Source organism: Gobio gobio, assembly GCF_949357685.1.
Source record: "Gobio gobio genome assembly, chromosome: 8".
NCBI lineage: Eukaryota > Metazoa > Chordata > Actinopteri > Cypriniformes > Gobionidae > Gobio > Gobio gobio.
In genome coordinates, this window is record NC_137114.1 from 16929587 (window position 1) to 16943251 (window position 13665).

General features: G+C 35.7%; 1 protein-coding gene across 1 annotated transcript in view; it reads right to left on the reverse strand.

The window, feature by feature from the left end:
• The window catches only part of cog6 (component of oligomeric golgi complex 6), a 107928-nt gene that overhangs the window by 26806 nt on the left and 67457 nt on the right, over positions 1–13665 (reverse strand). Inside the window, exons 12-16 of the mRNA XM_079823652.1 lie at positions 11224–11315; positions 10901–11018; positions 7415–7546; positions 3463–3630; positions 3265–3372 (exon numbers count right to left, since the gene is read on the reverse strand). Coding sequence (XP_079679778.1) covers positions 3265–3372; positions 3463–3630; positions 7415–7546; positions 10901–11018; positions 11224–11315 — 618 coding nt within the window. The remainder of the gene's footprint in view (positions 1–3264; positions 3373–3462; positions 3631–7414; positions 7547–10900; positions 11019–11223; positions 11316–13665) is intronic.

Below are 13665 nucleotides of genomic sequence, written 5' to 3' on the forward strand. Positions count from 1 at the left end.
ATTGATTTTCTTCTCATTCATTTAAGCCATTAGTCGAAGGGGAAATACTAAACCATAATAATAAGCATTTAAAATATAAATGATGCGCTCAAGTGTGCGTATTAAGCTTGCCATAGTGACACCGGCAAGCATCGCTTGCACTTTTCAGAGGTCAGAACATTAAATGCATTTTCTTTGTCTTTCAAATGTTTACATTTACGTAAGACATAATCTCAAGGAAGAAGAACGCCGTCGTGTTTACAACTGTGACAATGAGCGCTTACCAGGATCAACTAAAGGCTGGATTTTCAAAAGTATGTGAAGTTCGCGGCTCCATTGTTGCAGTAAACTTACACAACGACTTTACATTTTCACGCCCCTAAATATGACGCGGAACTAAATAAACTGTGATTGGTTACGTTACATGTCAGTCAAAGTTCCTCTTGGGCGGTCCTTGACCAATGAAAGCTGCCGTTAGTCTGAAGGTCTGGCTATGCTAGACTATGCAAGACGCAACATACTGTGTTTACGTGGATATTTGTGTGTGTATTTGTCCGTTCAAGTGCAAAAAGACGCAGAAGTTCACGACTGCACACTATTAAGTACGAGAGGCGGCTTTCTGTGCTCGCGCTTTGGATTTGTGTGCAGCACAGAAAACAGTGCGTGGGTCTTGAATGGTTTAAAGTCATATTAAAATGCACACAAAGTTTAAAATGTTAATTCTCTAACAAGTATCCGATTCCTGACCTTAATCGGATAAAAGCCCTTATTTTATTGACAAAACACACTATTCCACATCCTGCCCAATGCTGTCCTTCAAACAAACGTGTCAGCTGAGTGCTATGAAAATATTCAGTGGCAAGAAAAAGTATGTGAACCGCTTCTCAGAATCTGTGAAAATGTGATTCATTTTCACTACATAAAAGAGATCATACAAAATGCATGTTATGTTTTATTTAGTACTGTCCTTAATAAGATATTTTACATACAAATGTTTACATATAGTCCACAAGACAAAAAAATAGCTGAATTGATTAAAATTACCTTGTTCAAAAGTTTATGAACCGTTGATTCTTAATACTGCGTGTCGTTCCCTGGATGATCCACGGCTGTTTTTGTGTTTTGTGATGGTTGTTCATGAGTCCCTTGTTTGTCCTGAGCAGTTAAACTGCCCAGTGTTTTTCAGAAAAATCCTCCAGGTCCTGCACATTCTTCAATTTTCCAGCATCTTTTGCATATTTGAACCCTCTCCAGCAGGGACTGTATGCCTTTGAGATCCATCTTCTCACACTGAGGACAATTGAGGGACTCAAACCCAACTACTAAAAAAGGTTCAAACATTCACTGATGCTCCAGAAGGAAACACGACGCATTAAGTGCCGGGGGGTGAAAACTTATTGAATTTGAAGATCAAGGTAAATTGTACTCAATTTGTCTTCTGGGAAACATGCAAGTATCTTCTGTTGCTTCTGATAGGCAGTACTAAATGAATTATTTTTTAAATTTAAACAAAATAAGAAATATTTGGACTGCTTCATCCTGTTCAAAAGTTTTCACCTCCTCGGCTCTTAATGCATCGTGTTTTCTTGTGGAGCATCAGTGAATGTTTGAACCTTTTTTTAATAGTTGTGTTTGAGTCCCTCAATTGTCCTCGGTGTGAAAAGATGGATCTTAAAACCATACAGTCACTGCTGGAAAGGGTTCAAATATGCAAAAGAGGCTGGGAAACTGAAGAATGTGCAGGACCTGGAGGATTTTTCTGAAGAACATTGGTCAAGACAAACAAGGGACTCATGAACATCCCAAAACAAAAAAACAGCCGTGGATCATCCAGGGAACGACACGCAGTATTAAGAATCAATGGTTCATAAACTTTTGAACAGGGTAATTTTAATACATTCAGCAATTTTTTTGTCTTGTGGACTATATGTATACATATTTATGTAAAATATCTTATTCAGGACAGTACTAAATGAAAAAAATAACATGCATTTTGTATGATCTCTTTTATTTAGTTATTAATTATTCACTTTTTCAGAGATTCTGCAAGTGGTTCACATACTTTTTCTTGCCACTGTACATAGTGAATATATCTACTCTTTCAAAAATGAACCATTGTTTTTCAACAAATTCTTAACCAATTCTTATTGTATAAAAATAGTTATTGTAGTTATTCCATGGTAACCACAAAATTCCCTTCAAATCCATAATTTAACTATATGGTATTTGTGTGGTTATACAAATGGTAAACCAATACGCCAAAAAAACATGGTTTTACTATAAAACAAAGCACAAGGACAGTTATTGTCATTTCTTTATCCTGTAAATAAGCTATAAGAAACGTCTTAAATTTATATTCAATTACACGCGGTTATCCCTTTACAGTTACTAATCTTACTTGAATTACATGTTGACTTTTAAACCTAAATTTAGAGTCCAACAGATTTTTCAGCTAAATTAATGTTTTTGCACTGAATATTGTCTCCCTATAGTCTGCGTTCTGTCTGTTTGATGCACGTGTGCGCTCCCGCCGCACCGGCACTCGTTCAGTGAAGTTTGAAGCTTAATGTCAGACTGACGCACTTTCATGCAAAATGGAAATACTCGCGTGAATTAGTAACATTTAAAGATGAGAATATAACTTGTAAAATTAACGTTTTACGTTATTTAGCGCTGAGGACGCACACGCATCTATCAAAGCACATGACAGGGTATATTAAACGCTAATGCATTAACTTGAAGCCTAAAATACAGAATTCTCATGTTTTGGGCGCTTGGATCTCGTACCCTTCCCGCATTAGCTCACTCTGTTTCCCCTTCTCTATTTTTAGATGCATTTTGTCCATTTTGTGTTATTCATTGCTTTTTTTCAGGTTCTTCGGCTTTGAATATTCGATCAGATTTTAGAACTGAAACTTTCCTTTTAATACACTCATTTGTTCCTGTTCCCTTGATGAGAAGTAAGAAACACTCCAAATGTTCTGGCTGCAATAAAAGCAGCACTAATATAACTGATAATAATTGTCAATGAGCTGCTCTGTGGAGATAATTTGTTTAAAAGCTTTATTTATGGGTCTTGTGAAGCTGTGTATAATTCATATAATTCCTGTAACGCTGGGAAACTTCTGCAGTTGCAGAGCAGGCGACAGAGCAAAACAGGGAGGGGGAGAGTTTGGGGGATTTTTGCATGTGTCAAACACTTTAATCACAGCAGCCAGTCCAAGCTGTGAACCAAGAAGAGCTGTTCCTCCCTAAATCCTGAGTGGTTTTCACATTAGTTCTCACCTGCTCTGCGGTGTGCTGCTGGACGCAGCTGTAGATGTGACTCAGTGCGGCTCTGGTCAGCACGAACGTCGCCTGCTCGTTGATTAGAGTGTCCAAGTGTGCCTCAATCTACAGTAAGTGACCAATACAAATAATGTAATAATTGCTTCTATTTAAAACTTGTTTTTTTCAAATTTTGCAAGTCCATGTGTCACACACCTGAAATTCCAGCATTTCCAAGCGTTTGTCGGTGAACTCAAAGAGCGCCAGTGTGGTCTTCATCATGTAGAGGGAGTTCACCATGTAGGTGGCCATATCTGCGGTGCCCAGGTTACTGGCTGATACCGTGCAGAGCTGCAGCAACGGGTCAAGGATGCAGGACAACACCTGAGAACCAGCGACGAGGATGATGGGGTAAAAAAGAAAACAAAGTCATGGCCTCAGTTTGACATAAGCATAAGGCGTGTTTGGGAAAGTTACTTTTAAAAGTAATGCATTACAATCAGTGTTGGGTAAAGTTACTTTGAAAAGTAAGGCATTACAATATTGCGTTACTCCCTTAAAAAGTAACTAATTGTGTTACTTAGTTACTTTTTAAGAAAAGTAATGTGTTACGTTACTTTTGCGTTACTTTTTCTCACCTGGGCTGGGCTTGTTTTTGTTTTTTTATAACAAAAAAAGTTATATTTTTGTGCAACGGTAAAGACCTCTTCATACCAAAATTTAAATAACAAGTCCCAGGCTGAGGTAAAACTGCAAATTCACGCATGAACAGTAGAGGGCGCAGCTCTGCTGTACTGCCATTCTGGATAATGGTAGTATAGGATGCAGGAGAAAAAAGTTTTGCCAATAAAAATAAAAAATCTAGTAATTTTCATCCTCAAAAGGTCAGCAGCAAGACATTGGTAAATTAAATATAAAGGTAGATTAAAGGTATACAAATTGTTGTTTTATTTAACATTTAATTATTGGAGGTTTGCATAGTACTCTGATTTTGCATTTGACTGATTTTATTCATTTTGAGGAGTACAAAATCTTTATTGTGCAAGTGAGATGAATAAATGCTCACATTTAGTCTGGAACTACAATAACCATCATGTTTACACACACCCCTCTGCACTTATTTCTCTCAACATGAGGGCAGGAGAGCTGTCAGTCAAGTTAATGTGAAAGTAACTCAGATATTTTGTTGTAAATTTGAAAAGTAATGCGTTACTTTACTAGTTACTTGGAAAAAGTTATATTATTACGTAACTCAAGTTACTTGTAATGCGTTACCCCCAACTAGTGTTGTTTTTGGCGGCCTGTTTTAATTTTAGTTTTAGTCTAGTCTTTGTGTCAAGCTGTCATTTTAGTTTTTATTAGTTTTAGTCATAGTCATACTATTTTAGTCTAGTCAAGTTTTAGTCGACTAAAAGTCTGAGCATTTTAGTCTTATTTTAGTCAGAATTATCTATGGCTATTTTCGTCTAGTTTTAGTCGACGATAACTGATGACATTTTAGTCAAGTTTTAGTCAATGAAAATTGTATTTTAGTCTCTTTTTAGTAATGCAATTCTATTTAACCCAGTCAATATAGTATAAGTACATATTATAGACAAAACCAAAATCTTCTTTTAGCCAAACCCATTTCAAACCATGTTATCTTATTATATTATTGTTACCTTATAGACTCAAGAATACATCCATTCCAGACACGGAAGACGCTCTGATTTGAAGTTACAACATATTTATTTTACCAACTAAACATGTTAGAAGTACACACACATACATTTGAATAAAATAAATAAAAACATTGAGATGTCTCTTAAGGTTCGTGGTGTTTTTTCCTGTGATTTTTGTGGCCACATTTCTCCCCATCTTTTTCCACAACACCCGTTTTATTTTCCACTTCAATGTAATAAAAGTTTTTCCAAATGTCTTAATAAGAATAAATGCATATTTAATTTAATAATAGGAAAATAATATCCAAATTATTATTTCATTCTTTAAATCTGTTTAAAATTAGACCCACATTATAGTTAAAATGTTTTTCTGTCTTGTATTTTATCTCAAAATAAAGGATGTAATTTTATTCCACATGGAAATGAGCGGAAATAAGTGAATACAGCCTCTTATTCGCTTATGAGGTAATCATAATGCTGCGGTTATTTTAACATATCTAATTGCTGCCGTTATAACGGCCCATTTCAAATGTTTACGTGCTTTTCTTTCTTTTTTTGAGCGGTGATGAAATATCTTGCTCTTGTAAATACTTGTCAGCATTTCAGTATTACAAGTCTAGATCTTTCAAATGCATCCAAATAACAGCGAAGCACAGCCGCACGGTGCTCTGCAGTGGCCAAAAAGGATATAAACCGTGAATTCTGAAGTTATATATTATTGAAAACTCAGACATGTGGATTCAGAAGGCACCACACGACCTTGGTGTTTGTCAAACAGTAATTTAGGTCATTCGGCCGGAGATTTTTACACGGGTGGTGGGAGAAAAACACTGATATTCTGGATTAAGACGACAATAAAATCACTGACTAGCCCCTGTAAATGATAAAGACACCTTACAACCGCTGGACAAATAATTATCGTCCGAATAGTGCTTACGAACCCCGATTGCCCGCCCATCGGTCTCGTTCACTCACCGGAGCTAAATCTTCTAAAACGCCGCGCGAGTGGGGCTTGAAGAGAGTGATGTCGGCTGCGTCTGAGCAGTGCGCCCTGATGCAGCCCCTGAATGAGACGCACAAAAATACTGCAAAATAATAATAAAAACGCGACTTTTCGTCTCGTCTCATTTTCGTCAACGAAAATGAAGAGACATTTTAGCATAGTTTTTATTTTGTGAACCACATTTAGTCTCGTTTTTATTCGTCATCGTCACATGACCAGCATTTACGTTGCGTCTCGTCTCGTTTTCGTCACGTTATAAAGGTTCGTTGACGACGATATTTAGTCATACTTTTCGTTGACGAAAACAACACTACCCCCAACACTGGTTACAATATTGTGTTACTCCCTAAAAAAGTAACTAATTGCATTACCTAGTTACTTTTTATAGAAAGTAATTGTTACATTACTTGCGTTACTTTTTCTCACCTGGGCGGGGCTTGCTTGTTTGTTTTATAACAACAAAAGAACAAAAGTTCTATTTTTGGCAGATGTACAGGCCCTTCCACTCGTCTGGCTATCACCAGACCAAGCTCAATCTTTTAAGATTGGACATTAGTCTGGGCAGTCTGCTCTGTATTTTCTACTGCACAAGAGGTGTGATCAACGAGCATAGTTCAAATGACTCTCTATGCAATTGGATAGTCCTTCAACCAATCAGACCAATGTCAACCTCAGACCAACCTGAGCCTCAGGCTGAAGGAAATGCAAATCCACGCCTGTACATTAAAGGGCACAGATCAAACACAAATGTGATGTTTATTTAAAGTCGTTTTTGCTTATTAGTGTGGTTGAATTGGATCATTGAAGGTCAGCAGTGAAGACATTGGTTAATAAAGTGAGATTAAATACATAAAGTAAGTCGGATAACGTAAAGTAATCGGATTACACTTGCGTAACTTGTAATGCAGTATTCCCAACACTGAACATAATACAGCACTCCATGCCCATTTGGAAAATAGTGTATAATATTACTGAATTGCATAAATACAAATATAATAAGTAGGGCTGTCAAACGATTAATCACATCCCAAATAAAAGTTTGTGTTTATATAATATATGTGTGTGTACTGTCTATAATTATTATGTATATTTAAATAAAAACACATACATGTACAGTATATATTTAAGAAATACTTTTATTTATATACTGTATATTTATATCACTTATATTATGTATAAATATTTTATAGATAAGTATAACACAGTTTTATTAAATATATGCATGCGTATTTATATATACATAATAGTTATACACAATACACATATATTATGTAAACACAAACTTTTATTTTTGGATGCGATTAATCACGATTAATCGTTTGAAAGCACTAATAAGACAACCGATTAATTTCTTGAATGAAACAATAACAAAAAATTTATATTTAAGCATTACAAAAATGTTTGACTTCTACAAAACCACTTAATAAAGGTTGTATAATACATAAATACACTAAGAGGTGGAAACACACTGGATTCCTCCACAAAACATGACATAAAAAGTCACCTGTGCAAAGTCAGCCTGACGGGCATCAAGAGGCAGAACTGATGAATCATGGGATGCCAAAACCTCTCTGAGGAGAGACAGAGTCTGGGTGAGGGAGGCGGTGGGACCCAGATCAGGAGGTGGAAGCTCTACCTGAGAAAAAAAAAACAAAAAAAAAAAAAAAAAAGAAGTCTAGTTTAAAACCAGTTTTAGGGAGTAACTAGTTACATGTAACGGCGTTAGGTAATTTAATTACAAAATAATTGTAACATGAAAAAATATATAGTTAAATTACAGTTAATGTTAAAATGTCAACGATTACAAAGGGGGTTACATCTGATTTTTTTTTCTGTAAAAAGCTAGGATGTGTTACAGTATATGATCATGCTATCATTAATGCATAGTAATGATGCTGAAAATACAGTTTTGATCACAGGAATAAATAATATTTTAACATATATTCAAATAAAAAAACCTGTTATTTTACATTTTAATAATATTTCACAATTTTTTCACTGTTTTTTTATTTTATTTTTTTATTTTTAATCAAATAAATTCAGCCTTGGTGAGCATATGAGACTTCTAAAAACATAAAAATCTTACAGATCAAAAACATTTGAACAGCAGTGTAGTTACACTACTTATCTTATACTATACTACTACATAATCGGTAACCTATTACATTTCCAAAGTAACCTTCCCAACACTGTTTAAAACACAAGTGATATATTCTCATGTGTTTCATACCTTTTTTTCAACACAAGTATTATTTGAATGACTTTAAAAATGACAAGTGGTGCACCTGTCAAGTAATAATATTTCCCTCATGCATCCAATGTACCTTGAATGCACACTAAAAATAGTCAACGTTTTTGTTTTTTTAAGTATTTAAAGATATTTTTTCAATTTAAAAGGATTTATCAAATTGAAATTATAACATTCAACATTTGAATTTGAAGCCAAACTACATAAGATTCTTCTATGAACAATTTAAATACATTTTCTAATAATAGATTTATGTTTTTCTCTGGGTTACACCACATTTTGACTTTAAGCCCACAAAAATATGAATATATAAAAAACATGTCCATCATGAGATGCATTAAAATCACTGTGTATGACGTGCAGTTTTAATGTCTTCTTAAATAAATTCATAGGTTCAGACACAAAAAAATCATGTCTCAGACATTCAGACTTTTCATAGCAGTATTTACCGTTCCAACTCAAGTCCAAGATCAAGCCAGGCATGTCTGACAGCGGGACTGACACCTCTGAAGGCTGACTAATAAACACCCTGCTACGCGAACACTACCTAGGGCTCTGCTGCCTCTAATATAGCCTATTAGCTCTGGCTGGTGTTCCTGGCACCGAGCGACGTCAGGGAGCGATACGTAACGTCCTAAGCCTGAGGTGATTTGATTAGCGTGCTGTTAAGGCGATAATTCTCTCAGAAGTGTGGAGAGGAGGCCATCTTGTTCTTGCTATTGATCCACTTATCAATGAGGTGTTGTTTTTTTTTACAAAGTAGCCTGTTCGTGTTCAAGGATATTTTGGGGCCAATTTAAAATCCTTGGTGTGAGAATGCTGTTTTTTAGCCTGGCAAAAACACAATCCAACTGATAAGGCACTTTTGTGGTGTCAATCCCTATAGATGGATAGGATGTTGTGTTAGAGCGCCACAATGCAACGGTGTTCTGGGGTGGTTTCAGGCAGTTGTTGGAAGTGTTTTTATTGGTCATTAAGATGTTTATTGGTTTACTAGCATGAGGGTGAGTAAATAACAGCAGAATTTTCATATCTTTTCAGATTTATGAAAATGAGAACAAAGGAACAGCAGAAGAGAATTTAGATGAACTTGGGATGTGTATAGTAAGTGTTATTTTAGTATCATTATATACTATTATAATATTAATACCGTGAATGATATTTATATTTATATATTCATACTACTCAAATACTGTAAATATGTTCATAATCTGTAAATGTTTAGTCTGACTAAACGTAACTGTGACCTTATATTTTTTATACTATTTTTCATATTTATTCTTAGAATTTGTATTACTATGTTCTTGTTGTGTTTGTTTTGTATATGTGTACTGGAAGCTTCAGCACCAAGAAAAATTCCTTGTGTGTGCAAGCACACTTGGCAATAAAGCTCTTTCTGATTCTGATTCTTTCTGATTCTGAATGAGCTTTCATTTTCATATTTTCCATGCCCTTTTTTAGTTTTAGGTTAAATGTAAGTAATTCTGTTATGTGCTTTTGTCATTTATATTAGTTTTAGTTTTTGTAAACATTTCAAAATTGGTTTATTTTTTATTTATAGTTCTAATTAATTTATAGTTTTAGTGATTTTAGTATTTCAACTTTTTAATTTTCATTTAATAAGTTTTTCCATCTAATATTTACATGTTATTTTTATTTCAGCTTTATTTCAACCGCCGCAAAACACAGGAGAAAAAGAAGCAGAAACAAGAGATAGCATATGAAAGCAGATGCATGTATAAAATAACGTGATCAACATGATATAAATCAAAACTGCCTAATGTTACAGGATGAAATATCGACCCAGGACGAGCTACAGGACTGTGAAGATTTGGGGGTGTTGATGGAATTGATCTACTCCATCTGTGTTTTGATCATCATTCTGAATCCGATCCAGACAGTCTTTAATAGGGGTGTAACGATACACTCATGTTGATTCGATAAAAATCGCGATACTGAACTCACAATACGATATGTATTGCGATATTTTAAGCCAACATTTTTATTTTATTTTACTTTTTTATTTACTAAAATACTATGAATAACCGTACTACTAAAACTAAATGTGATCAGGTGATTTAAATTATGTTTGCACTTACTTTGAGGAGCGCCGTTCCGGCAGCGCGTTTGTCAAAATGTTTAGCTCATCCAAAAATTTAAATTCTGCATTTACTCACTCTCATGTTGTTTTCGCACGTCACGCAATAATTTGAATGTCCGTGTTTACCATCTTTATCATATAAAGCCACTGTGTCTTTTCAGAAAACTTAAGTAAACGAAGCGACATGAGAGTGAGTACATGATGACAGAATTAAAATTTTTGGGTGAATTATACCTTATAAATACAGCAAGTTGAGCCTTGGATAAAATAACTATTTCGCAAATCATATCGTTTACATCAACGATGCATATCGGCGCAGTTTTATATCGTGACATATCGTTACACCCCTAGTCTCGAACAAAAACGTGACTTTCTCAGCTTTTTACTCAAAATGTAAATTTTTGTATGAAACTTACCCACATTTAAGTGTTGATAAAAAAAGAATGCAGTAAAAAAACTTTTTTTTTTAAGCAGAGGGTCTGTTCTTTCTTTTGATATGTTCAGATATTCCTACAAAATATTCTGGGGGGCATGAAAGTTTCGAGAAAATTATCAAAAATGTTGGCAGTGACTGGCAACTTTTTTTTAAATGCTGGTGGGGAAAGAGTTAAAAATTTACATTTTAGTTGAGAATAACTTACTTTATCCATGAGGCGACTGGCATGGAGACTAAGACTGTTGAAGAACATCTTCTTACTGAGCATGTGCATCTCATCAATGGTCATCAATAGAGAGGAAACGCTGGTACCCATGATGACACTGAGACACAGACAGATGCATTCAGAAAAACTGCAATATTAAAGGCTATGGCAAAAATTGGATTTCAGTTTTGGATCTATGCCAAGCTCTTCAGTAAAATAAGGAGGATTTGTCCTTCCATGATCCATAGTTTGGGATGAAGACAATAAAGCCATTCACAGAAGTGTGTGTGTGTGTGTGTGTGTGTGTGTGTGTGTGTGTGTACCTGATGGTGTGATGGTAGAACTTGAGCAGGTTAGAGAGTTTATACAGAAGAACTGCACCTGGCTCAGCAATGATCACCTGCTCGATTCGCACCTGGTGGAGGAAATAAAAAAACAAACACAGATCAACAACTCTGGTGTCTGGCGTTGTGCGAGTCAGTACAGGTTTGCAAAAATATGAATTTACGACATATGAAAATATGAAATATGACTACATAGTCCCAAAGAACAAAAAAGTTGATTACAAATAATAAACTTTTGAGCAAGACATAAACATACAAACATACATACATACATACATACACACATACACACACACATACACACATACACACATACACACATACACACATACACGTACAGATATAGTATATAGTCTTGCTCAAAAGTTTACACACCCCTTGCAGAATCTGAAAATGTGAATAATTTTAACAAAATAAGAGGGATCAAACCAAATGTTTGTTGTTTTATATTTAGTACTGTCCTGAATAAGATATTTTACATAAAATATGTTCACATAGTACACAAGACAAAAAAATAGCTGAATTTATTAAAATGACCCCGTTCAAAAGTTTATGAACCATTGATTCTTAATACTGCGTGTCGTTCCCTGGATGATCCACAGCTGTTTTTTTGTTTTGTGATGGTTGTTCATGAGTCCCTTGTTTGTCTTGAGCAGTTAAACTGCCCAATGTTCTTCAAAAAAATCCTCCAGGTCCTGCACATTCTTCAGTTTTCCAGCATCTTTTGCACATTTGAACCCTCTCCAGCAGTGACTGTATGATTTTAAGATCCATCTTTTCACACTGAGGACAATTGAGGGACTCAAAGGTTGAAACATTCACTGATGCTCCAGAAGGAAACATGATGCATTAAGAGCCGTGGGTGAAAACTTTTGAACAAAATGAAGAGGTCCAATAATTTTTTTTTGTTTAAATATCATTTTTTTTTCCATTTAGTACTCCCCTTTGTGTTAACATCGTGTTTCCTTCTGGAGCATCAGTGAATGTTTCAACCTTTTTTAGTAGTTGGGTTTGAGTCCCTCAATTGTCCTCGGTGTGAGAAGATGGATCTCAAAGGCATACAGTCCCTGCTGGAGAGGGTTCAAATATGCAAAAGATGCTGGAAGAATTAGATTTTTCTGAAGAACATTGGGCAGTTTAACTGCTCAAGACAAACAAGGGACTCATGAACAACCATCACAAAACAAAAAAACAGCCGTGGAATGACACACAGTATTAACCCTCTGGAGTCTGAGCTCTTTTGGGGCCCTTTAGAAGTTTTGACATGCTCTGACATTTGTGCTATTTTTGGTTGCTTATAAACATATTAATGGCAAAAGTGTAATTACACTGTATTCAGCACAAACTGGGCTACCATAATATCTGAGCAACATGTATGTACATGCTTGTATTTTTGAGAGAATGTTTATGCATGATTTAAAAAAAAAAAGTTTTAAAATGAAGGCTTCAAAACACACAATAGATGTGTGTTCACATATGGAAGCTTATGTGTAGCAGAATTCAATTTGCAATGTAATATGCAAAATGGCAATTAGGGCTGAAACGATTCATCGAGATACTCGATTAACTCGATTACAAAAATTCCTCGAGGCAAAAATTCTGCCTCGAAGCCTCGTTAAATTCCTATGACGCGCACTATATGCGCAGGGATCTGATTCACACGGACTGCTGTTCTATGTTCAGGAAGCACACCATAGCACGTGATACATTTAGAATTTAGTGTAGATTCTAGATGCCCAGAATCACTATAGTAACTGCATGTTTTACACGATTTATGTAAGTTGATTACCATTCTTATAGCTGCCACACACACACACACACACACGCGGCGCGCGCAAGCCCTGAAGCCAGATCGCTTTCACTTTCATCCTCATAAAGTTTGTCAAGTAAATGCTTTTAAAGCCTTGCCAGTTTGAACATTGAAGCGGTTGTGCACTATTCAAAAACAACAATACGGAAAACTTATCCATTCAGTGCTCAGCTTTTTTCTGTGACACGGAGAGTTGAGCCGTGTCGCGTCTTTGACAACGAGCGCGAGCCCTGAAGGCAGACCTCTTTTCGCGTGAAGATCGCGCGCGGAGAGCAGCGCAGAACTGATAGTGGAAAATCAGTAACACACACACACGCATGCACCCTCCTCTCTCTCTCGCGCCAGCCAGACCAATCGTGGCAATGCATCACATAAGCTTAAACTTTTATGTAGCCACGCAACAATAATTTCAGAAATGTGTTCACTTTATTCACCGGGACGTGATGTTGTGACGCGATTTTTCGAACGGATGCTTCACCTAAAATGCACCGCTATGCAAGTGATGCAAGCCAAATGCAGCGTTCTATTAAAAATGAATGTATGTATTTCTGCTGTACCAAACTGCAATGAAGCCTCATGCACACACCACACACACACACACACACACACAC